We start from the raw sequence: 25,843 nt of genomic DNA, 5'->3' as shown, positions 1-25,843 counted from the left end.
TTTTCATGGTAGAAGACCCAGCCACGATCCAAAACCCAGTCACAACCCATCTTCATGGGGGAAGACCCAGCCACAACTCATATTCATGTCAGCAGATCCACCAATGACCCATCTTCATGGAGGAAGACCCAGCTCCAATCCCCTCTTCATGGTAAAATACCCAGCCACGATCCCCTCTTCATGTAGGAAGACCCAGCCACGATCCCCTCTTCATGGGGGAAGACCCAGCTACCAACTATCGTCATGATAGAAGACCCAGCCACGACACATCTTCATGGGGGAAGACCAAGCCACAACTCATTTTCATGCTGGAAGATCCACCTACGACCCATCTTCATCATGGAAGAGCCAGCCACCACCCCTTTTCATGGTGGAAGACTCAGCCACATTCCTCTCTTCATGGGGAACCCGTAGCCAGGACCCAAAACCCAGTCACAACCCATCTTCATGGGGGGAGATCCAGCCACAACTCATCTTCATGGGGGAAGACCCAGCCACGATCCCCTCTTCATGGGAGAAGACCCAGCCACGATCCCCTCTTCATGGGGGAAGACCCAGCCACGATCCCCTCTTCATGGGGGAAGACCCAGCCACGATCCCCTCTTCATGGGGAAAGACGCAGCCACGACCCAAAACGCAGTCACGACCCATCTTCATGGGGGAAGACCCAGCCACAACTCATCTTCATGCCGGAAGATCTACCTACGACCCATCTTCATTATGGAAGAGCCAGCCACCACCCCTTTTCATGGTGGAAGACCCAGCCACATTCCTCTCTTCAGGGGGAAAGACGTAGCCACGACCCAAAGCCCAGTCACAACCCCTCTTCTTGGGGGAAGAACCAGCCACAACTCATTTTCATGGGGGAAGACCCAGCCACGATCCCCTCTCCATGGGGGGGAAGACCCAGCCACGATCCCCTCTCCATGGGGGGAAGACCCAGCCACGATCCCCTCTTCAAGGGCGGAAGACCCAGCCACGGTCCCCTCTTCATGGGGGAAGACCCAGCCACGATTCCCTCTTCATGCGGGAAGACCCAGCCACGATCCCCTCTTCATGGGGGAAGACCCAGCCACAACCCAAAACGAAGTCACAACCCATCTATAATGCATTTACTAAAGGGGAAAAGTCTCCCCCCACAGTACGTTTGCATGGTTGGGATGGTGTTCATGGGGGTCATCCTCATCCTTCTTCCTCCAAACACGGCGAGTGGCGTTGATCCCACAAAGTTCTTTTTTTGTCTCATCTAACCCCATGACCTTCTCCGAATCATCCAGATGGTCATAGGGTCAGGACATGTTCTGGTGTGATCAGGGAGAACTTGTGTTACTAGCGTTAATCTAGGAGACTGTGGGCCCAGATCTTTTTGGGTCACTTGGGTGGTTCTGGGCTGATTCCTGACCTCTCAGATTCATCATGACCCCACGAGGCGAGATCTTACATGAAGGCCCAGGAAGATGGAGATCTTGTGCAACAACAATTCCCAGTTGTTTCTTCTCACCAAGCTGTGGCCTATTGTCCTGTAGCCCATCCCAGCCTCGTGTCCGTGGTGTCCTGATATGTGGTCTTGCCCATGGAGGAGAGGATGGAGTGTGATTGATGAGTGTGTGAACGGGGGCTGATCTTCCAGCTAATGAGCGCAGAGCGGGAGGAGCTACAGGTAATGAGAGCAGAGGAGGAGGGGCTACAGGCAAAGTCTGGAGAGTAGGAGGGGCTTCTACAGGATTGTCGCTGGTTGGTTGATTAGACAATCACTGATTTCCCGTCTGTCGGAGTCTCATTATTTCAGGATAATAACCCTCAGCCTCCGCTAGTAACAGGGAGAAGACGCAGAGCATCGCACCCCCTGCACCCGCAGACTATTTATATTAATATCACGGTTCTGGCGCCGTCATTACCTCAGGGAGAAATAATGGGGAGGGGCAGCGCAGAGAAATATGGGGGGGCCGGGGAGTCACTGCAGGGCGGAGGTGGAGAAGACGAGATACATGACCAGCAGAGGCTGCAGCTGAAATCCTCTGTGCTGCTGGTTCTCCCCTCTAAGCAGCTGCTGGAGGAAAGAGACTGATGACATCATCTCTGCACATTATATTATTATTATTACTATGTAGGAAGATAAAAAGGGAGGAGCATCAGGATTAGCCCCGCCTCTTATTTCATTAAGGTTCCCTGGCTCCTCCCACACGTGCAAAAGTCACAAAAATTCATATAATTAATCCTGTTATGACTTCAAGTAATTTCCTTCCAGGATTCGGCCGGGTGCAGGGGTCAGGGGTCTCCTTTACAGGTCAAAGTCCTGGAGGTCGCCCCAGCTGGGCCCAAACTTCACTTTTACCTTCAGCGTCACCGAGAGCGGAACCGCGTTCTCCATCTCACGTTTTATAATCTGCGCCACCTGCAGGAAGGACGGAGAAACGGCAGTATAGTCACGTGACCTCCGCAAAACAGACCCCCAGTGGGTTCAGTCACGTGACCCTCAGCACCCCCCCAGTCGGTTTAGTCACATGACCCCCTCAATCCCCCAGCAGGTTTAGTCACGTAACCCCTAGCCCCTCCCATCACCTGGATGACGTCGTCCTCTGCCGCCTCGTACAGGAGCTCGTCGTGCAGCTGCAAAATAAAGAAGCCGCCGCCCCTGGGAGGATTCTCTCTTCTAATTGGTTGTTCTAAATGTCAAGGACAGCAAAGGGTTACACCAACCCCCCGATAATACACCCCCCCCCAAGGTGATGCACTGCAGGGGGGGGGGGTGTATTATCCAGGCTTTAGTCACATGACCTGTGAGCACCCACCTGCTGAGTCCCGGTGCAGCAGTCGGTGTCCGTGTGACTTGGGTGCGGAGGGGAAGGCCTCCTCCAGCCGCTCCTGGATCCTCACGGTGGCGGTCTTGACGATGTCGGCAGCGGATCCCTGCACCGTCGTGTTCACCGCCTGACGCTCGGCCTGGACACAAGAACAAAGTTACTGGAATTCAGATCTGACATTTCTGAGGGTTTGCTACAATGTATCGGTGCAGGTAGAAGCCGCCAGCCCTGACTGACACATTGTAGCAGGTTAATCCTCTGCACTCACGTGCGCCCTGGCGTGGGGGTTGGCGTCCTTGATGGCGGGCAGATAGCGGCGCCGGCCCAGCAGCGTCTGCACGAAGCCCCTGGCGGTGCAGCTCTTCACTGTGTCCCGCAGGAAGCGCTGAATACCTGGAAGGTGGAAACATACAATGACCTCTCCACCCACTGACCCCTGACCTCATGACCCCAGAGGCACGTCTCTCACCGCTGTAACGAGCCTTGAAGGATTCTATGTAGCGAGCGGCGTCCTCCTCCTCGATCCCCATCTGCTCCCCCAGGGATTTCGCTCCCATTCCATAAATTATTCCGTAACAAATCTAAAGACGAAGAGAGAGAACAATGTGACAGCGCGACGGCCCCCGCCATGGCTGCGCGGTTCTGTGGTTACTGTGACTAGCGCCCCCTGCTGTCAGATCTGGTGCCACACTACACGTCCCTACGACTTTATGCACATCCCGGGCCTAGAGCTGAAGTTTTGTTACAATGTAACAGCCGGTGGATCACGTCCATGTCCTGCACCTCCCCGAGTATTTGGGGGTCACCTGCTTCGCCTGCTGCCTCGTATCATCCGTCACAGCGTCCGGCTCTATCATCTTCCACTCGGCGGCGATGCTCCGGAAGACGTCGGAGCCGCTGTTCAGCACCTGGATGAGGCGGCGATCCCCGGATAAGTGGGCGAGGATCCGCAGCTCCAGCTGGGAATAATCTGCCGCCAGGATCATCCCCCCTGCAGGACAGAGATAAGTCAGAGCCCGGGACCCCCAGAGACCCCCATCCCCCCTGTGACCGATAACCAAACCTGCAAACGGGATGAAGGCGTGGCGCATGCTGACCGAGAACGACATCCCCTTCCCCTGCGGGATCTGATCCACCGGAACCAGCGGCGGCTTCTGACCCCTGGAAAGCAAAGTACAGGGAGGTCAAAGACCGTGAACCCTGACCCCAATACACAGCAAAGCATCCTTCCACTCGCTATCAACAGTCTCCGTTACCAGATCTCTGCTGGTTGTCAGTGAATAGAAGTAATAACAATCCATCAGCTGTGTGAGCAGGACAAGGTGAGGGAGAAGGGTCACTGTCCCTTGTCTGTAGGTGATGAGGGTCACTTACCTGTGTTTTAGGTTTGTGGCCTGGGACGGGGGACTCTCTCCCACCAGACGCGGCATCTCAATCTCAAAGTCTTTGGGAACATTCTGGATATTCGGCTCGGTGAAGCTCACACGACCTGGAGGACAAGGCGTCTCCAATAAGATGCAGAGATTTCCCCGACCTCCCCCTCTGTCCCCTCAAAGACACCATCATCGCCGACCCCCCAGAATAACGACCACTATCCTCCTCGTCCAAGCATCTCCACCACCTCCAACCTTCCCCACCGTCTCCTTGGGGAGTTCCCCCCCCCCCCCCAGATGCCCCTGCCGCCTCCGCCCCCGACCCCCCCAGATGCCCCTGCCGCCCCCGACCCCCCCAGATGCCCCTGCCGCCCCCAACCCCCCCAGATGCCCCTGCCGCCTCCGACCCCCCCAGATGTCCCTGCCGCCTCCGATCCCCCCCAGATGTCCCTGCCGCCTCCACCTCTGACCCCCCCCCCAGATGTCCCTGCCGCCTCCGACCCCCCCAGATGTCCCTGCCGCCTCCGATCCCCCCCAGATGTCCCTGCCGCCTCCACCTCTGACCCCCCCCCAGATGTCCCTGCCGCCTCCACCTCTGACCCCCCCCCAGATGTCCCTGCCGCCTCCCACCTCCGACCCCCCCTAGATGTACCTGCCGCCTCCACCTCTGACCCCCCCCCCCAGATGTCCCTGCCGCCTCCCACCTCCGACCCCCCCTAGATGTACCTGCCGCCTCCACCTCTGACCCCCAGATGCAAACCTCCTTCTCCACTCCAGACATCTGTATTCCACCATGTCCGGTAGTGATGGGAAGTCCGGCTCCTGAACAGCTCCATATTACAGCCAGCCCCCTGCTCCACTACTTATAACCCGATTCAGGGGGTGGGGTGAGCCGGTTAGGGGTGTGGTTAAGTGATCCATCCATCCACTTACTACAGGGAGCAGACTGACTCCTCCCAAACTTTCAGCCTGGAGACTCCCCAGCGCTCGGCGCTGCTGTCAGGTTCCCCCTCGGTACCTGTGGCCGTGTGCGTCTGGGACACCGGGTAGATCCGCTCCATCTCCAGGGACCGGCAGAAGCTTTTCTCCCGCTGCAGCGGGAACACGACCTTAGTCACAGCGTTAGAGATTCTCTTCCATTCCAGGATCAGTCCCGGGAGAGGATGAAGCGGCTTCAGCTTCTCCAACACATCCTGAGAAGAGACAGTCACAGGGCGACAGCTACAGAGACAGCCACAGGGCGACAGCTACAGAGACAGAGACAGCCACAGGGCGACAGCTACAGAGACAGAGACAGCCACAGGGCGACAGCTACAGAGACAGAGACAGCCACAGGGCGACAGCTACAGAGACAGCCACAGGGCGACAGCTACAGAGACAGAGACAGCCACAGGGCGACAGCTACAGAGACAGAGACAGCCACAGGGCGACAGCTACAGAGACAGCCACAGGGCGACAGCTACAGAGACAGCCACAGGGGCGACAGCTACAGAGACAGCCACAGGGGCGACAGCTACAGAGACAGCCACAGGGGCGACAGCTACAGAGACAGCCACAGGGGCGACAGCTACAGAGACAGCCACAGGGGCGACAGCTACAGAGACAGCCACAGGGGCGACAGCTACAGAGACAGCCACAGGGGCGACAGCTACAGAGACAGCCACAGGGGCGACAGCTACAGAGACAGCCACAGGGGCGACAGCTACAGAGACAGCCACAGGGGCGACAGCTACAGAGACAGCCACAGGGGCGACAGCTACAGAGACAGCCACAGGGGCGACAGCTACAGAGACAGCCACAGGGGCGACAGCTACAGAGACAGCCACAGGGGCGACAGCTACAGAGACAGCCACAGGGGCGACAGCTACAGAGACAGCCACAGGGGCGACAGCTACAGAGACAGCCACAGGGGCGACAGCTACAGAGACAGCCACAGGGGCGACAGCTACAGAGACAGCCACAGGGGCGACAGCTACAGAGACAGCCACAGGGGCGACAGCTACAGAGACAGCCACAGGGGCGACAGCTACAGAGACAGCCACAGGGGCGACAGCTACAGAGACAGCCACAGGGGTGACGGCTACAGAGACAGCCACAAGGTGACGGCTACAGAGACAGCCACAAGATGACAACCAGAGAGACAGCCAGAGAGACAGCCAGAGAGACAGCCACAAGGCGGCTCCCAGACAGAGCTGAGTATGTGGCCCCTGGCCCTAGGAGATGATGGGAGTGCTGGTACCTTGGTGGTGCTGAACTGTTTGCTCAGTCGGACCCTGTTCCCGTTCAGCGCCGGCCTCCGGGTGTAGCCCAGCGTCTTCTTGTTTGCAGATCCCTTTAGGTCTCCATTAGGCGGCAGCTTAAGCTCAAGGAACAAAACCTGAGAACCGAGACCGGGAGAAACTGTAACGACACCTCAGCTCTTCTACTGCAGTCACATCCAGAGCTGCATCATAATATCTCAGTATGAGCTTAAATAGGACAACTATGAATGCAGCTCTGGAGGTGACTGGAGGACGGCACCAGGGGGAGGCAGCTCTGGAGGTGACTGGAGGACGGCACCAGGGGGAGGCAGCTCTGGAGGTGACTGGAGGACGGCACCAGGGGGAGGCAGCTCTGGAGGTGACTGGAGGACGGCACCAGGGGGAGGCAGCTCTGGAGGTGACTGGAGGATGGCACCAGGGGAGGCAGCTTTAGAGGTGACTGGAGGACATGGACACTATACCTGGGCGACGTCGTCGGGGCTGGTGAGGGAGAAGCGGTGTCCGGCCAGCTGGTAGGCCTGGGCCTCGATCTGGCTCAGCTTGGCCTGCATGATGTGTTTCTGGGTCTCGCACTCCTCTGTGCTGAAGCCGATGCCATTGAGCTCCAGCAGTGCCAGGCAGTAGTGTGTGGGCATCTCCACCCGGCTGAAGACCCCTGCAGGACATGAAGAACATGATGATGGTGCCCATCCCTCACCTGCCGCCCCGGGGGGCTCTGACCTCTCACCTCGCAGCTTCTCCTTCTCCAGGATTCCATGTAATGAGGTCATGACACCGAGGACCAGCACGGACTCTATGGCGGCGCGGTACCGGCCAGACTGGTCACCGGCGCTGAGGCCCAGACTCTGCACCCCCTGCCCGCTACCAATCCCATCCAGCAGGGGGAGCTCTTGTGGGAGGAAGTTGGTGACCATATTGTGCAGCGTCCGCTCCTTGGAGCTGGGATCCAGTAACCAGCAGGCGACCTACAAGACAAGACCCAGACGTCACTGCTCCAATCACAGCCCAAGCTGCATTCAGAATTCTGCTGGTACCAGTTACTGAGACAATGGGGGGCGATGTTACACCCGCCGGATTATCGCAGCAGGTCTGGATGAGATTATCAATATGTTATTGTTATTGGTGATTCCCGGATGAGATTATCAGGTTTCTTCCTTTAATTCATCTCCAGATTATGGCGGCCGATCGCTCCGAGCCCTCAGATCCATCGCCTCAGACATGGATGCAGCCAATTATATCCCCAGCGCGGGCACCGGGATTACCGATAATCCAATCACAGATAAGCAGCTCAGGCATAATCCAGAAATTAAGACAGAGACGCAGCGATCATCATCATCCATCATCATCACTGGGAGGTAACAAAAGATAAGACCCCCTCATTCTGTCCACACCGCAGCGGCGGCCCCTCGCCCGATGAGTACGCGACGCAGCTGCCCCTCGCCCCCTCTACCTTTGGGTCCTGGAAGTGTCCTGTTATTGAGGCTCCACAGCCGAGGACCAGAGCCTTGTACTGCTCAATGAAGTTATACATGATGACCTCCGGGGGGCGCATCTTCTGCAATGTGGACTGCAGATACCACAGCCGCTCCTTCACCGTCAGGTTCTGGTCCAGTGGGGGAGGTGCCAGGCTGGAGCTTATATCTACAAGACAGGACACGGATGTGGTGGAGACTACATTGTCTGCGATGTCCGGGTGATTGAGACGCTACGACCGATCTCTTACCCGACTGGTCCTGCTCTCGCTGTAGGGAAAGGTAATAGGCGTCCTTCCCTCCCCAGCACACGGCCAGGCCCACCAGCAGCACGTCGTCCCACCCCGGGATAACGAGGCCGTCATCGTCCTTGACCTGACCTTGTGGTGATCGCACTATGGAGAGAAGGAGGTGACATCACTAGTGAACACATCCCCTTGTGGTCCTACACGTCATTAGACGATTATAATACCTTGTTTAAACCTCCCCCCAATGCAGGACCTGGAGGAGGATCCCCGGGTCCTCCTCTCACAGGCCAAGGACAAGGAAAACTTCTTCTGGTTCTTCCATTCCTTCAGAAATGTGTGGAATAAGGTCAGGTCGCTGGCCACATCGATGATACTGAATCCCTGCGAGCTGGATGGAGGAAGAGGTGAGGACGAGTCCTGAGACAACTGCAAGGAGAAGTCCTTGGCTATAACCGAGGCGTCTGGAATATCTTCCACAACATCCACCACCTCCGCCTTGTTGTCTAGAACCTCACTCTGCGACTCAAACAAGTCTTCTCCATCTTGGGACAGGAAGCTCAGGCTGCTCAGGGATTCTAGTCTTGGTTTCTTGATGGAAGATCTCATGGAGGACATGCTGACCACCCGTGAGGTAGAAGCACTAGAAGGTGTAGGGGGAATGAGCTCTCTGCTCTCTGGCCTGGAGTTGGGTTGTCCATCAGGTGCAGGGTTCGGAGTGGAGTTGCGGTTGGTAGCATCTACAGAACGTCTGGCAGCAGCGGGAGTGTGCAGAAGATCCTCAGGCGCCGGGCAATAAGACCTCTTCATCTCTCGGTGCTGGTCTGGAGCTCCAGGGTCAACGTTCATGGTCACTTCTGGCCACTGATCTAAAATATCTTGCATCCCTTGAGTCAAGCTAAATGAGAGGTCACCCAAATCTGTCCCAACCTTCTCCATCTCAATATTTCCTACCATATCCTTATGGTCTACATTCTCCACTGCTGCGCATGGGAATTCAGGACTTGTGTGTCCTCCTAGCTCTAAGCTGGGAGGATGTTCTACATGATCTAGAACTTCAACCATCTGGAAGGAATCCAGCTGTGAGAACATGATGGAGCCTTCATTGTCTCTCAAGGGTTGGCTCTTATGTTCTGGGGTTATATGAATGGAATCTGGTGGCTTCTCCTGAGGAGGCTCAGTTTTTTTTGGAGAACCAATATTGGTCTCTTCTAGTTTAGAGCAGAAACCAAGGTCATCGTTGAAGCTATCAAATAGGAAGCTGTCGCTCATGTTCAGGCTGGTGTCTCGCTTCTCATTACTTCCCGGGTCATGGTCTTGCTTTGGTGGAGATGATAGATTAGTCATAGGGTCTGGACTCGCCTCGTCAATCTTCACCTGCGTGTGGTAGGACTGGAACAACACCTGAAGTTGTGTATCTGTCAGAGATAGTTCACTCCCTTTGGGCCATGAACCTCCTTCAGTGACTTGAGCTTCTGGCTTCTTGATGGGTGACTCCGGTAACTTTACAGAGTTGTCCACCTGCTGTGGTGGAGGAGTCATGTGGAGATCCCCACCGTCTGCAGGTTTTAGTCCAGTTCTGATGGGACTCGCTCCACCTGCCGGGGTGACTTCTGCCCCATTCTGCTGTCCCGGCATCTCCTGCTGCAGAATTAACCTCTCAGTTTGTGTGTCAAATTGGAAGCTTTCCTCGAAGGTCCTTGAGCCGACGTACAAGTCTGGAGAGTGGATCCCCCCGGGAGAGGGGCCCGCAGAGAGCTGCTTGTTCTCTATAGAATCTCCTTCACCTTTAGGATTAAGGACAACCTCAGGATCGGGGCTCCGCACTATTTGCTCATTGATCGGTTGTGCTGCCGTTTCAAGCACCGGGGCGGCGGGAGGCGGAAGCGCCGTCTGATCACTGACCATCTGTGCACCCGAGCTTCCCCCCACTACTCCTCCGGACCCCTCACTGATCACAGGGGCCGATGCTCCAGCGTTCTCCGCTCTCGCTGGTGGATCCACCACAACAAGTAGCGGGTCACCTGGAACCGGCCCCGTCTCTTGGTCGTTACATTCAGCCGGCAGTAGATTAGTGTTAGAGATGGGGCCAGGAGGACGTCCACCATCACTGCTCAGTGATGCGGGGTTTACAGATGGACCCCCACTTCTCTTATAATTGGTCTCTTGGTTATGAACGTCCTTCGTCTCAAGAACTTTTTCTAAGGAATTTTCTAGGATTTTTTCTCCGCCTCTCGGTCTAATGCTTTCGGTTCTTGGCTTAGGATGAGAGGAACATGGACCTTCAGCAGCCTTAGGAGGATTCCCAGGGTCTGCACTCTCCCCATTAGGGAAAGGGTTAATCCCAGAGGCTCTGGTGGGTGTAGAGGTGGATTCGGAGCTGGTGTTCAGAGATGTGGCGGGTTCTAGGCTGGTATCAGGATTCCAGCGGATGCCCATCAGGGCCAGGTCCTCCTTCAGCAGCCTCCGCGCCTCCTCCACTATCAGCTCCGCCGCCTCCCGCTCGGTAAGTCCCTTCTTCCCAGAGATCCAGATACATCGTGCAGATCTTCTCTCCTGGGCGGCCTCCTCGTCTTCATCTACAGCTCTCCGAGTGCTGAGGAGACAAAGAAACAGGATGAGGAAGGAAACCTAAAAATCCCAAAAACTGAGAATTTCTGTTCTTCCAACCTCTTAAAGGGCACCGCGTTCTTCAGAGCCGTCTCCACGTCACTGACGTTTCCTCTCGCCAGTTCGCTGACGGTGATGAATCCGGCGTTGTACAGCGCTCGCGCCCGCTGTGCGTTCAGCAGATCCAGGCGGACCAGGTCACACAGTTCTCGCTGGACACCGAATGTGAGACGGCTCTGGAACTGGGACAGGAGAAGCTCCATGTTGTGCCAGCCCAGGCGATTGCTGAACACCGTCACCATACCTGAAAGACCCAGGACGACACACTGTAACAGAACACACTGCACACAGCTGTGTAACATCTGCTCATCAAGCCTCATCCCGCACAGTATCTCACCTGCATAGGTAGCGGCCGACTGCTGCAGGGACTGGAGCTGACCCCGGCTGCAGCCATACTTTTTGGTAAGTTCTGACATGGGGACCTCACTGATCAGATCCAGCAGCACCAAACTCGTGTAGAACCTGGACGATAAAAAATAAATAAAAAAAACAAACAAATAACCACCCATGAAGAATCACCCCTGGAAAAGGGGAGGAGGAGCCCCCCCCATACACTCGGGGTCAGAGGAGGAGGAGCCCCCCCATACACTCGGGGTCAGAGGAGGAGGAGCCCCCCCCATACACTCGGGGTCAGAGGAGGAGGAGCCCCCCCCATACACTCGGGGTCAGAGGAGGAGGAGCCCCCCCCATACACTCGGGGTCAGAGGAGGAGGAGCCCCCCCCATACACTCGGGGTCAGAGGAGGAGGAGCCCCCCCAATACACTCGGGGTCAGAGGAGGAGGAGCCCCCCCAATACACTCGGGGTCAGAGGAGGAGGAGCCCCCCCAATACACTCGGGGTCAGAGGAGGAGGAGCCCCCCCCATACACTCGGGGTCAGGGGAGGAGGAGCCCCCCCATACACTCGGGGTCAGGGGAGGAGGAGCCCCCCCATACACTCGGGGTCAGGGGAGGAGGAGCCCCCCCATACACTCGGGGCCAGGGGAGGAGGAGCCCCCCCCCATACACTCGGGGCCAGGGGAGGAGGAGCCCCCCCCCATACACTCGGGGCCAGGGGAGGAGGAGCCCCCCCCCCATACACTCGGGGCCAGGGGAGGAGGAGCCCCCCCCCATACACTCGGGGCCAGGGGAGGAGGAGCCCCCCCCCCCCCCATACACTCGGGGCCAGGGGAGGAGGAGCCCCCCCCCCATACACTCGGGGCCAGGGGAGGAGGAGCCCCCCCCCCATACACTCGGGGCCAGGGGAGGAGGAGCCCCCCCCCATACACTCGGGGCCAGGGGAGGAGGAGCCCCCCCCCCCCATACACTCGGGGCCAGGGGAGGAGGAGCCCCCCCCATACACTCGGGGTCAGGGAAGGAGGAGCCCCCCCCATACACTCGGGGTCAGGGAAGGAGGAGCCCCCCATACACTCGGGGTCAGGGAAGGAGGAGCCCCCCATACACTCGGGGTCAGGGGGGGAGGAGCGCCCCATACACTCGGGGTCAGGGGGGGAGGAGCGCCCCATACACTCGGGGTCAGGGGGGGAGGAGCGCCCCATACACTCGGGGTCAGGGGGGGAGGAGCCCCCCATACACTCGGGGTCAGGGGGGGAGGAGCCCCCCATACACTCGGGGTCAGGGGGGGAGGAGCCCCCCATACACTCGGGGTCAGGGGGGAGGAGCCCCCCATACACTCGGGGTCAGGGGGGGAGGAGCGCCCCATACACTCGGGGTCAGGGGGGGAGGAGCGCCCCATACACTCGGGGTCAGGGAAGGAGGAGCGCCCCATACACTCGGGATCAAGGGGGGGGGAGCGCCCCATACACTCGGGATCAGGGGGGGGGAGCGCCCCATACACTCGGGATCAGGGGGGGAGGAGCCCCATACACTCGGGGTAGTCAGGGGAGGAGGGGGTGTCCGTGCAGCACACATGCAGTCACCTCTTGTGGATGGCGATCTGGCGCTGCTGCCGATCATTCCTGGCGATGATCTTCCCCTTCACGGATCGGGCCAGGAATCCTTCCTCTATCCCCACCAGCTCCGCCACGCGCTTCATGGACACAGAGAGCTTCTCCCACAGACAGAAGAACTGGTACCAGTCGATGGTGGCCCACTCCTCGTACACGGGGGTGACCTGGAGGGACAAGGCGGCTCAGTGACACGTGGTGCGGATAGCCGCGGTCATGTGACCACTCACCAGGTACAGGATGTGCAGGTCGTTCTCCAGGACAAAGCCCTTCATCGCCCTCTGAAGATCCGCAAAAATCCCCAGGGCCTCGGAGGGCGACAGCGAGGAGGAGAGGGTGGCGGAGCCCAGCTTAGAGGGGCGATAAACCTCCGCTGCCAGGAGAAGAGGAGATGTCAGAGAACTGGGTGTCCGCGCTCACATGGAGGTCACATGACCCCGCAGGGGGTGACCGGACAGCGATTACCTCTTGTTCCGTCCCGCTCCTCCTCCACCACTTGTATGAACTCATTCCGCAGCAGCCAGTCCACGCACACCTCTATAGCGCCCCCATCCTTCCGCTCAGGATCCCCGTCCTCCGCTCCGAGGCTCGCGGCCAACAGGGTGCAAGAGGCGTAAACCCGGACATCATCCGGCGTGTCTGCCACCCCTCCAACTATGATCTGGGGTACAATACAAAGAGTCCTCACACTGCTGTGCTCTCTCTGCATGGAGCTTCCTCAGTCATTTAGACCAGAGGTGGAACAGCTCAATGTATAGAGCACAGAGCAAAGCAGTGAGAGGACAATCCTGAAATATAGATCCACAGTCCTGCTGCTACTAACAACATATACAAACGTCTCACCAGAACACCATGAACCAGGAGGCTCAGGATGATAAGGGGGAGTCTGCATTATACATTATTGTGGGGGGAGAGAGGAAGATGATGATGTGGAGTACAATGTGGGGACATTATCACCCACCTCTAGGATGGCGCGGATCATGCTGCCTGTCACCCCGGTCCCCTCTTTCCTCAGGAGGCAACTCTGGACGGGCTTCAGGGAGCCCTGGAGGAGACTGATCCCCTTTGACCTCTCCACCGGCTTACAGACCAGGATACTCTCCCCTACGGAGGACACAAATCGCACGTCAGACCCTGCAGTCACTGCTCCTGTGTGAACGAGGCTCAATCTCTGTGTAATAAGACGTCCTGCAGCTTTGCATTTGCGAGATCTCTGCTTGCTGTCAGTGAAGCCTGAACACTCACCTTCAGTGTCCACCCCTTTGCGTCCGGCTCTTCCCGCCATCTGTTTATAGGTCAGGATGTCCAGGAGACGCCCATTAAATAACGGGGTCCTGATGATGACCCGCCGGGCCGGGAGGTTGACCCCGGAGGACAAGGTGGAGGTCGCAGCGAGGACGCGGACGATCCCCTGCCGGAAGGCGCCTTCTATCACATCCCGCTCATCGAAGGTCAGACCTAGGGGGGCACATACAGGTTGTGGGGTGACGGCTGTGACCGGGAGGGGCATGGGATGGGGGTCACCACATAGGAAAGGTAAGTACCAGCATGATGGAAGGCCACGCCCCAGGGAACGGTGCGTCCCAGGATGGAGTCCAGACCGGCCGGACATCGCTTCAGCTGCCCCATCACATCCTGAATCCCGTCCTTGTCCAGGACCACCGGAGAGACGCTCGGCTCCGACCTGCCCTCTAAGGAAACAGACAAGTAAGGAGCATGACCCGGTCACAGGCGCACAGCACCCGGGTGTAGCCCACCCAGGACACGGGAGACACAGAGTCTGAAAATAAAACTTTACTTTTATTGGAACATTTTAGAGCTAATTTTTGAATGAATCAAAGTGAACTTATTACAAGCGTCTTAAAGGGGTCCTCCAGCCACATCCCCAGGAGAGGCCCTAACCTCCGGATCGTGGGGGTCTCCTGATGGGTAAAGGTGACCCCCGGCTGCTCCGATCATGTGCATTGCAGCCCTGTTGTGCTGGAGCACCATCCCGAGATGCGTGGGACCCCACCAATCAGCAGGTTAGACCCTATACTACAGCAGGAGAACCCCTTTAATATGGCCGCACCCCAGAGGAAGCCGAGTCTCTGGGTGAAATGTAAGTCGGGCGTTTGTCTCCTCTCCAGTACAGGGAGGGTTAGCGACGCCACGGGCTCTTATCCTCCTTGTATCAGGCTGCACCTATCTCGCAGGATTGTGAGTACAGCCAAGATTTTCCCCTTCCTGGGCGCAGTACAGGAGACAAGAGGGAAAGCTGGGAATAGCAACGCAACAGCTCACTCACCCCCAGCGTGCCCGCAGCATTCACATCCGCAGGCTGCACCCTGTAGTGCCGACTCCCTCCTGCCGGCGTGCATTATCACATTATCCGGGGTCAGAGAGGAACCAGCACAGCGCTGCATCCGGGACTGGAGGGACAGGAATCCGGGAAACTCCCCAGGGGACAGGGAGAGACGCGACCTCACACAACATTTTTAAACAGTTTTTGCTTTTACATGTTTCAATAAAAGTAAAGTCTTATTTTGCACATTCACATTAGTCCCATTTCTCCTCCTTCCTGCGCTGACACAGTGTAACGCACCAGAAGGAGGCGCCGCTTATACTCTGCTGCCATCTAGTGGACACAACACAGAAGTGACAGATACGGGATTTTTGGGGCTTTTATACATCGCAATGTATAGATTTTTAACCCTTTAATCTCACACAGGTCCCAATCACAGAATAGAAATACAATCAGGATCGGGGAGATTACAGATTACAGAAAGAAGTCACTTTATTCTGGGAGTTGGAATTATTTTATTTTTCCAATGAAATTATATTAGGGGCAGACTGGGGGGGGGGTCATTGCTGCCAATTTGGAGAATTTATGACATTTTTATCTTTTTTTTTTTTAGAGGTTCTTTTGCTTAACCGAAAACCTTCACATATTACCGGTCAAAGTCGCCCCGTGTCTCGTGTCCTGGGGTAGCGCCCACCTCTCCTGCTGCTGCGCTGCTTTCTTTAGTATTATATATTTTGGCGCCAGGGTCACAGAGCATTGTGCAGTGCGGTCCTACAGGCAGGACATTGGGGTAACAGAGGGACAAGACCCCACAGTGCCGACTCCTCCTGGACTAGTCCCATGGACCCAGTCCTGATCTTACCCGCCGCCTCCTGCAGCGCCCGGTGATACAGGGCATAGAACTCGCGGGCGATGGTGTCCGCCAACTTCTCACACCAGTTCTTGGATGGACAGAAGATGAGGATGGCATGGCCGCCCCGCACCGTCTCATAGCACAGGCTGACAATGTGGTCGTCGTCCCCCTGAGGAGGAACATCGTGGGGGGGAGATCAAGTCCACAACCACCGTAGCTACAATTATTTGCCCCCCCCCCAATAGTCACCCCCATATGACCCCCCCCCAATAGTCACCCCCATATGGACCCCCCCCCAATAGTCACCCCCATATGACCCCCCCCCAATAGTCACCCCCATATGACCCCCCCCCAATAGTCACCCCCATATGTACCCCCCCCCAATAGTCACCCCCATATGACCCCCCCAATAGTCACCCCCATATGACCCCCCCCAATAGTCACCCCCATATGTACCCCCCCCCAATAGTCACCCCCATATGACCCCCCCAATAGTCACCCCCATATGACCCCCCCAATAGTCACCCCCATATGTACCCCCCCCCAATAGTCACCCCCATATGGACCCCCCCCAATAGTCACCCCCATATGTACCCCCCCCAATAGTCACCCCCATATGACCCCCCCCAATAGTCACCCCCATATCACCCCCCCAATAGTCACCCCCATATCACCCCCCCAATAGTCACCCCCATATGACCCCGCCCCAATAGTCACCCCATATCAGCCCCCCCAATAGTCACCCCATATCACCACCCCCCAATAGTCACCCCATATCAGCCCCCCCAATAGTCACCCCATATCACCACCCCCCAATAGTCACCCCCATATCACCCCCCCCAATAGTCACCCCCATATCACCCCCCCCAATAGTCACCCCCATATCACCCCCCCCAATAGTCACCCCCATATCACCACCCCCCAATAGTCACCCCCATATCACCACCCCCCAATAGTCACCCCCATATCACCACCCCCCAATAGTCACCCCCATATCACCCCCCCAATAGTCACCCCCATATCACCCCCCAATAGTCACCAGCCCCAATAGTCACCCCCATATCACCCCCCCATAGTCACCCCCATATCACCCCCCCCAATAGTCACCCCCATATCACCCCCCCCAATAGTCACCCCCATATCACCCCCCCAATAGTCACCCCCATATCACCCCCCCCAATAGTCACCCCCATATCAGCCCCAATAGTCACCCCCATATCACCCCCCCAATAGTCACCCCCATATCACCCCCCCAATAGTCACCCCCATATCACACACCCCCAATAGTCATCCCCATATCACACACCCCCAATAGTCACCCCCATATCACACCACCCCCCAATAGTCACCCCCATATCACACCACCCCCCAAAAGTCACCCCCATATCACACCACCCCCCAATAGTCACCCCCATATCACACACCCCCAATAGTCACCCCCATATCACACCCCCCCCCCAACAGTCACCCCCATATCACACCCTCCCCCATCATTATAACCCATTTCTTACCTTCACATGTAGCAGCGGCTCGACCTCCCGCACTGGGATCATGGAGGAGTCGTAGAGGGTTTTGCTGATCTTGAGCTGCTCCCGGAGGGGCACGGGCCTGTAGTCCGTGTGGTAGAGCTCGGCCTGGAGCCAGGATGCCAGGAGGCTGAGGTTGGGCAGGGTGGCGCTCATACCCACTATCTGCACCTCATTCCTGGGGGCTCCGGGGGCTTTCTTCCTGCAAAGCGAGAAAAACCAAAATACCAAGAATGTACAGAAGCGACACCAGACGCACCATGGAGACGGCAGAGCACAGGGGGTCATGGTGGGGGCCCCGGGGGTCATCACCCGGGGGCTGCACTCACCTGGCAGATGTTTTCTGAGTCACATATCGAATCTTAGTGAGAAGGAGCTCAAGCAGATACCCGCGGTGCGAATCCCCCAACATGTGCAGCTCATCCACCACCATCATCCCTGCAGGAGGAAAGAGCGGCACCCATCATCATCATCAGACATAGCGCGGCACCCATCATCATCGCCCAGCACAGAGCGGCACCCATCATCATCATCGCCCAGCACAGAGCGGCACCCATCATCATCATCGCCCAGCACAGAGCGGCACCCATCATCATCATCGCCCAGCACAGAGCGACACCCACCATCATCATCCAGCACAGAGCGGCACCCATCATCATCATCGCCCAGCACAGAGCGGCACCCATCATCGCCCAGCACAGAGCGGCACCCATTATCATCATCCAGCACAGAGCGGCACCCATCATCATCATCCAGCACAGAGCGGCACCCATCATCATCATCCAGCACAGAGCGGCACCCATCATCATCATCGCCCAGCACAGAGCGGCACCCATCATCATCATCGCCCAGCACAGAGCGGCACCCATCATCATCATCGCCCAGCACAGAGCGGCACCCATTATCATCATCCAGCACAGAGCGGCACCCATTATCATCATCCAGCACAGAGCGGCACCCATCATCATCATCGCCCAGCACAGAGCGGCACCCATCATCATCATCGCCCAGCACAGAGCGGCACCCATTATCATCATCCAGCACAGAGCGGCACCCATCATCATCATCCAGCACAGAGCGGCACCCATCATCATCATCCAGCACAGAGCGGCACCCATCATCATCATCGCCCAGCACAGAGCGGCACCCATCATCATCATCGCCCAGCACAGAGCGGCACCCATTATCATCATCCAGCACAGAGCGGCACCCATTATCATCATCCAGCACAGAGCGGCACCCATCATCATCATCATCCAGCACAGAGCGGCACCCATCATCATCATCGCCCAGCACAGAGCGGCACCCATCATCATCATCGCCCAGCACAGAGCGGCACCCATTATCATCATCATCATCATCCAGCACAGAGCGGCACCCATCATCATCACCATCAGACACAGCGCGGCACCCCTCATCATCATTGCCCAGCACAGAGCAGTACCCATCATCATCATCAGACATATCGCGGCACCCATCATCATCATCTTCTAACACGGCGCGGCACCCATCATCATCGCCCAGCACAGAGCAGCACCCATCATCATCATCTTCTAACACAGCGCGGCACCCATCATCATCGCCCACCCTAGTGCGGCACCCATCATCGCCATCGCCCGGCAGCCATCGTCATGGCTGCGCCCATCAATGTCAGACAAGCAAGACCCCAATAACATCGTCATTATGATCAATACCAGAGATCAGTTCCAGGGAGACTCCTCGTATGGATGAACAGTAACAGATTCTCCACTGCTCACGTGTGAGAAGACCCTCAGCCCACCAGGACTCACCCAGCAGATCCATCCTGTTCTCCTCGATCAGTCGGTTCACCAGTCCATTGGCTTTCTCAATGGTGCAGACAGCGACGTCCAGAGAAGTGAAGCCCCCGGCCGGAGCGGAGCTGCCCATGTATCCCCCGACCCGGACCCCGACATCCTGAAAGAGGTTCTGCAAGACAAGACAATGCGGACCCCTTACATGCCCGGTCTATCCAAGGGGCCAGCATCCCCCCATCCCCCGCCTCCTGTTCCCCAACGTGAGCCCCCCACGCCTTTTGCTCCCCAACCGAACCCCCTTGCTCCCCTACGTGGCCCCTTCCCCCCCTGCTGCCTCCTGCCCTCTATGGGCCCCAAACCTCCTGCTCCCCAGGGTCCCCGCCACAGCCTCCTGCCCTCTAGGGGCCCCACACCTCCTGCTCCCCGGCGTCCCCCTGCCGCCTCCTGCCCCTGCTGCTTGGACCTTCTGGGGGGGATGTGGCAGCTTTGTATTTTGGGGTAACATTACCTGCAGGTAAAAAGTCTTTTCCTTGGCGACGGAGACGAAGGGCAGGATGAATACGGCTTTCTTGCGCGTCTCCAGGACTCTCTTGAGGATGAGCAGTTCGGCCACCAGGGTCTTGCCGGCGCTTGTAGGGGCTGGTGGGAGAGGGGGGGACATTAGGCCTGTGCCGGGGGTCACACAGCTCTCTGCTGGCGGACTACACTTACCAGAATACACCAGGTTCCTGCCCCCCAGCACCTGCCCCTGCATCAGACACTCCGCCTGCCACTCAAACATGTGCCGCACCCCCAGGCCGGCGTATCGGTCCAGGACGGCTCGGGGGAGCCCCCAGCTCTGCAGCAGCAGCTTGTCCGCCAGCTCTGCCGGCGCCGCCACGTGGTGTCCTGCGGGAACATCAGACACGTGAGGAGGTAAGTACTGAGCTCCCCCCGGGTCAGTGTCTCTATACTCACCGGTGGCGGACAGACTCCCGTCCAGCAGGGACTGGTCCAGGCCAGGAGGGGGCGCCAGCACGGACAGGGAGAGGTTGGCGCTGTGCGGGTGTCTGCTGCGTTTCTCCAGGATGGAGGCCTGCTGCGCCGGGCTGAACAGGATGTAGTCTTGCTGGGTGCTGGTCTCTGCCGCCTCTCTGTTGCCCCCGGTTACAGCGCCTCGCAGTCGTGGGGAGGTCCTGCAGTTGGCCGGTCGGGGCTTGCGGTGTGTTTGGAGAGCAGCTTTCTTAGAACGCGAGGGGCTTGCGGAGTCCTCGGAGCCGGGGCTGGACAGGGAGCGTGGACGGATGCGTTTACGGCTGTTGTGGGGCCCCAGGGCCCCCTTGGAGCTCAGTGCCGGGATCTTGGGATCATTTTCTTTAGCCGCCAATCCTCCAAACAAGATGGCGGCCAGGGTGGCCTTGGTAACCGGCGCCTTCTGCGGTTTCTGCATCGCGGCGGTTACGTGAGCGCAATGCGGGCGTCTGCAGGTCACATCCGTGCCCAGAATCTGCAGTTATGAGGCGCAACGTCAGACATTGTCCCTGCCGAGGACATTGTGACCGGACGTGGGGACCTGGAGCCGAACCTGAGGAGAAGACGAGAATAATTCAAAGTTACACAGCGGCCGCTATCGCCGGCCCCAATCACAGGAACCGCAGGCGCCAATCACTGGGGAAAAGGCTATAAATAAGTTATTAACTCCATGAAACTCTCCAACTGCTGCAGAACTACAACTCCCAGCATGCCCTGACTGCCTGCATAGGTGACGTCATCAGAGGACCGTACCACCACCCTTGCCGGGGGATCCCCCTCCCCTGATGCTACAGTAGTGCCTCACATCTCCTCCGTCCGGTGCACGGATCTCCTCACAGCACAGCAGCCGCCGCTGGACAGGTTCAAACTCCGCGCGTGACCGCCCCCCGCCGCCTGACGTCATCACCGCTGCGCCCGGCTGACCCCGCGGCCGCCATCTTTGTTGCGGGCAGCTGCCCTGCAGCACAGAGTTTAGTTTAGTGGCTACAGGAGGAGGATGCGGGGTCTACCAGAAGCGACAGGGTTAATTGTATCAGTCTATGAAGATCCATAATATGAGGAAAACAACAAGAAAGAGGAGGAGGAGCATGAAAGCCTGCAAAGGGTTAACCTGTAATGAGGTCACCTGATCCCTATCTTATAAGTAGGGAGTGAGAGGTCAGACCGGGGTCCAGGGCGCAGGTGAGGAGAGGGGTGGTTGCAAGTGTGTAATCTATGGCTGCTCCAGGAGCCCAAATCCTCATACACAGATATCACACCCAGGATTACACTAGGGTTACTCACTATCCTTCTGCTGGTGCAGTCACTGTGTAGATAGTGAGTGCAGCTCTGGGGTATAATACAGGATGTAACTCAGGATAAGTAATGTCATGTATGTACACAGTGACTGCACCAGCAGCAGAATAGTGAGTGCAGCTCTGGAGTATAATACAGGATGTAACTCAGGATCAGTACAGGATAAGTAATGTCATGTATGTACACAGTGACTGCACCAGCAGCAGAATAGTGAGTGCAGCTCTGGGGTATAATACAGGATGTAACTCAGGATCAGTACAGGATAAGTAATGTCATGTATGTACACAGTGACTGCACCAGCAGCAGAATAGTGAGTGCAGCTCTGGGGTATAATACAGGATGTAACTCAGGATCAGTACAGGATAAGTAATGTCATGTATGTACACAGTGACTGCATCAGCAGCAGAATAGTGAGTGCAGCTCTGGGGTATAATACAGGATGTAACTCAGGATCAGTACAGGATAAGTCATGTCATGTATGTACACAGTGACTGCACCAGCAGCAGAATAGTGAGTGCAGCTCTGGGGTATAATACAGGATGTAACTCAGGATCAGTACAGGATAAGTAATGTCATGTATGTACACAGTGACTGCACCAGCAGCAGAATAGTGAGTGCAGCTCTGGGGTATAATACAGGATGTAACTCAGGATCAGTACAGGATAAGTAATGTCATGTATGTACACAGTGACTGCACCAGCAGCAGAATAGTGAGTGCAGCTCTGGGGTATAATACAGGATGTAACTCAGGATCAGTACAGGATAAGTAATGTCATGTATGTACAGTGACTGCACCAGCAGCAGAATAGTGAGTGCAGCTCTAGGGTATAATACAGGATGTAACTCAGGATCAGTACAGGATAAGTAATGTCATGTATGTACACAGTGACTGCACCAGCAGCAGAATAGTGAGTGCAGCTCTGGGGTATAATACAGGATGTAACTCAGGATCAGTACAGGATAAGTAATGTCATGTATGTACACAGTGACTGCACCAGCAGCAGAATAGTGAGTGCAGCTCTGGGGTATAATACAGGATGTAACTCAGGATCAGTACAGGATAAGTAATGTCATGTATGTACACAGTGACTGCACCAGCAGCAGAATAGTGAGTGCAGCTCTGGGGTATAGTATATGAGTTGTATATTCTGTGATGTCTTTGCTCTGGATTTCGGGGGTAAAGGATTTTGTGTTATTGAGCTCATGTATTGGATACGGGGATTTGCAAGCGAATGAAGTTGTAATATTGTATTTTTAGCATCAATAATGGAGAAGAAATTCCACAACAAATATTCCCGGTTTCCAGCCAAAGACAAGATGGAGAAGAACTCTCACAGGTAAGTACGGGAATATTCCTGCAGTTTTTGCTGCTTTCTTTTCCTCCATTGTTATACATCCCCCCCCCCCCGGTCATGTGATCATTGTTCTGCATTAATCACATGACCAGGACTGACTTATTGCCCCTGGGGGTGAGTATGAAGGGTCCTGAGGATGATGGGTCCTTGTGTCTCCCTCAGACATGGCTGCGGTGACCTGCGGCGGATCAGGCGGACGCAGGGCCTGGACTATCCCCCAGACAGAGCGTCCGTCCATGACTGTATGAAGCTGCTGGAAGAGGTAACTGCCCCTTCTTACCCCGGGGGAGGGGGGGCACGGGATGACCCTGATGGCGCCCCCTATCTCAGCTTCTTGCAGATGGCGGCCGCGCTGGGGATTGTCCTGGATCCTGTAGATGTCGGGAATCTCCGTGTCTTCCGGATTCCCTTGCTCTGGTCTTCTCCAGACGCCACGACAAGGAGCACAGACATCGAGTCGCCCTGAAGTGAGTGTGTGACCCCACGGGGCGTAGTATGGGGGTCCAGTGATGTCGTGTACCCCAATGTCCCCCCCGCCATCCTTCTACACACAGGTCTCCATACCAGCTGTTACGCGGGTTGTTCCTGCATTTGGATGCGATACGACGATGGAATAAGATGGTGATGGCGGCGCCTTTGCTTCATGATCTGCTGGAGGTAAGTCCTGGGGGGAAGACCCCTGAGTCGGAGGACCCCTGGGATAAAGGGGGAAGCATTTACCCCCCCCTCCCACCCCCCATACTATCCTGCCATGGTCCTAGTGGGCCGTGCAGTGTCCTGGTCCTCACCCCTCTGAGATTGGGTAGAGCGGCCTCTCGGCTGATCTGTGTAGGTCAGTGCGTGTCCTGGTGAGGCTCCGCAGGATCTGCAGGACGGTACGGCGAATTTTCTGGTCACTTCTTGATGGAGTCTAATGTGTAACGGCCATTTTTTCTGTTCATTGAATATTTGGCTTCCCAGGTGATTGGACCTGGAGACACTAATGTGTGGTCATCACCATCGCCCTAATCATCCACCATTGCCCTAATCATCCACCATCGCCCTACTGACGGTTTCCCTTGCAGATGTGCTGTACAGTGCTGATTCCTAAGCCGCCGCGGGGGATGTGCCTGTCCTGCAGGGAGCGCCGTGCTGTGGTCCCTGAGGTGAGGACACCATGTCTTATCTTTGGGTTCTGGTTCTGCTTTGCTGTAATATTCCATGTACTGAGTTCTGGTGTTCTGGTTCCTCATCAGGTTTGTGCGTCCCGAAGTCACACATGCGGCAATTGTCATCCTGATAGCTGGAGGTCAGAGGAGCGCGCTATGGACGGATATGGTGAGTGCTGGGGCAGGTCTGGGGTCCATCTATTACACTACTTTCACATCTTGGGTTTTTGGTTCCTTCTAAGCTCCAGGAGCGCTCCCCATGTACATGGACGTGTCCATAGCCGTGTACCGGCAGTGGGGGCATCCAGATTTATTACATTGCATCGAGCAGGAAACGCTGGATAGAGAATCGCAGCAGACTGTTATGTCATCCGGCTTTTTCCTGCTGAGTGGTGGACGTGCTCAGCGGAGGCTTTGAGGGGGACGGATGCCACTGTATGGCCTCCATCCCCAGCTTCTGCTGAGTGTATGCTGAGGGAGGGTCCTAGTGATGTAATTATGCAGATAAGGTCAGTGGCAGCAGCCAATTGGTGCCTGCTCCCAATATTTACTCCTCCCACTCTCTCAGGGGGTGGAGCCATACTACAGTGTATCTTGGTGTATTGGCACAGAGTGGGATATGTTGAGGATCTGCCCGATTTATCCTGACAATGGAGGGTAAAACAATGTGGTGTGAATGAAGCCTTGGTGGTTCAGGGGCTCGGACCTCCAGGGGCTTCATGCAGATCCAATAACATTGTTCTGATAAGTGTCTCCTCCAGGATGTCTGTGTGATCCGGAGCCGACTGCTGACCTATCGGGGAAGGACGAGCGATCTGATCCGAGGCTGGACCCGGTGAGTGACGGCCCCTCTACCCCCTGCTGTAGTCTAGGTGGTCTCCATAGCTCTGTCCCCTCTTCCCGCACCCCCAGGGTCTCCTGCCCTCCATCCAGCAGCTGAAGAACTCTCTGAAGAAGGATTTGGAGACTCATCAGCTTTACCTCCGGGCGATAGAGACCCGGCTGAGCGGCCTGGAGCGTCGGACGCGGGACGTCACCGAACACCTGGAGAGGGCCAGTAAGTGCGGAGTGCACTACTCCCCCCATCATCCTCCACTCTGTAATGTCTGTCTTGCTGTAACCCAGATCTGGAGCTGGAGGCCATCAAACAAGGAAGTGTCACCCTGAAGACCCTGGTGCACGAGCAGATCTCCTCTCCGGGTACAGAAGACTTGGAGGATCTATGGAAGGACAAGGCATGGAGGACCAGGCCTGCGAGGAGCGCGCCCCCTGTACGGCCTCTGCCTGGACGGATACTCAGCATCACAATGTATCCGGCTGCACTCCATATTCTCATCTTCTATTTCTTACAGGAATTCCCTAGGAGCAGCGGCAGTGAGTGTCCAGCAGGGGGCAGTAGGTATTGGCGCGATGATCTGCAGAGCGGACTCTCCACACTCCATGTAGATGTGAGTGTCCGTCCAGGGCAAGGACCTTTATGCTGCTGTGACTTGTAGTCCTCCTGTGCCCAGGCCTCTGGGGTCACTCCCTGATCTCTCATGTGTTTCCTCGCCCTCCAGGTCCTCATACACCAGATAACGCGGCAGATTAACCAGATGGAGAGCGACATACAGAACACCATGAAGCTGCGGCATAATACAAGATAACAAGGAGGCGGGGCTCCAGAAGAGGCGGAGCTCCCATTGTCTGCTCAGTGTGTTCCCGAAATCTCTAATTTAATAAATGTATTTAATAAACTTATTTATAAACTGCAGGAGATGTTTGTTCTGTTCCTATACAATGTGGAGGAGACTCCTCCCATATCGGTGGGAGCTGTATCACCCGG

General features: G+C 56.6%; 2 protein-coding genes across 2 annotated transcripts; one reads left to right on the top strand and one right to left on the bottom strand.

Annotated features, from left to right (window-relative positions):
• Positions 1 to 2,085: 2,085 nt before the first annotated feature.
• On the bottom strand, positions 2,086 to 21,106 carry LOC140108512 (DNA polymerase theta-like). The gene is made up of 31 exons (XM_072131780.1): positions 21,025 to 21,106; positions 20,166 to 20,772; positions 19,920 to 20,096; positions 19,717 to 19,847; positions 19,224 to 19,380; positions 17,763 to 17,871; positions 17,419 to 17,635; positions 15,917 to 16,076; positions 14,315 to 14,461; positions 14,016 to 14,228; positions 13,732 to 13,874; positions 13,236 to 13,431; positions 13,001 to 13,143; positions 12,744 to 12,937; positions 11,163 to 11,287; positions 10,826 to 11,069; positions 8,383 to 10,751; positions 8,162 to 8,305; positions 7,889 to 8,079; positions 7,166 to 7,403; positions 6,900 to 7,093; positions 6,417 to 6,554; positions 5,196 to 5,370; positions 4,179 to 4,293; positions 3,868 to 3,965; positions 3,611 to 3,795; positions 3,274 to 3,385; positions 3,073 to 3,197; positions 2,793 to 2,943; positions 2,563 to 2,666; positions 2,086 to 2,395 (listed from the first exon to the last, which is right to left on the bottom strand). The coding sequence occupies exons 2-31, from the start codon at positions 20,635 to 20,637 to the stop codon at positions 2,282 to 2,284; spliced, it is 7,281 nt and encodes a 2,426-aa protein (XP_071987881.1). The 5' UTR covers positions 20,638 to 20,772; positions 21,025 to 21,106; the 3' UTR covers positions 2,086 to 2,281.
• A 34-nt stretch (positions 21,107 to 21,140) lies between these two features.
• LOC140108514 (uncharacterized) lies at positions 21,141 to 25,755 on the top strand. Its single transcript, XM_072131781.1, has 12 exons — positions 21,141 to 21,401; positions 22,774 to 22,852; positions 23,033 to 23,132; positions 23,201 to 23,337; positions 23,425 to 23,527; positions 23,935 to 24,015; positions 24,106 to 24,187; positions 24,780 to 24,853; positions 24,931 to 25,075; positions 25,144 to 25,289; positions 25,371 to 25,466; positions 25,578 to 25,755. Exons 2-12 carry the CDS (start codon positions 22,782 to 22,784, stop codon positions 25,662 to 25,664), a joined length of 1,122 nt encoding a protein of 373 aa, XP_071987882.1. The 5' UTR covers positions 21,141 to 21,401; positions 22,774 to 22,781; the 3' UTR covers positions 25,665 to 25,755.
• Positions 25,756 to 25,843: the final 88 nt, after the last annotated feature.

This window comes from Engystomops pustulosus, unplaced genomic scaffold, assembly GCF_040894005.1.
Source record: "Engystomops pustulosus unplaced genomic scaffold, aEngPut4.maternal MAT_SCAFFOLD_142, whole genome shotgun sequence".
NCBI lineage: Eukaryota > Metazoa > Chordata > Amphibia > Anura > Leptodactylidae > Engystomops > Engystomops pustulosus.
This window is presented reverse-complemented; position numbering and strand designations above follow the sequence as displayed.

Bases quoted from the DNA above. Each gene is read 5' to 3' on its own strand.
- LOC140108514 (XM_072131781.1), top strand. From the start codon at position 22,782: ATGGAGAAGAAATTCCACAACAAATATTCCCGGTTTCCAGCCAAAGAC. The intron at 23,338-23,424 runs GTGAGTGTGTGA...TTCTACACACAG, and splicing joins AGACATCGAGTCGCCCTGAA to GTCTCCATACCAGCTGTTAC. The intron at 24,854-24,930 runs GTGAGTGACGGC...CCGCACCCCCAG, and splicing joins CTGATCCGAGGCTGGACCCG to GGTCTCCTGCCCTCCATCCA.
- LOC140108512 (XM_072131780.1), bottom strand. From the start codon at position 20,637: ATGCAGAAACCGCAGAAGGCGCCGGTTACCAAGGCCACCCTGGCCGCC. The intron at 14,229-14,314 runs GTACTTACCTTT...GTGCCCCCCTAG, and splicing joins CGTGGCCTTCCATCATGCTG to GTCTGACCTTCGATGAGCGG. The intron at 11,288-12,743 runs GTGACTGCATGT...TTTATCGTCCAG, and splicing joins CAGATCGCCATCCACAAGAG to GTTCTACACGAGTTTGGTGC.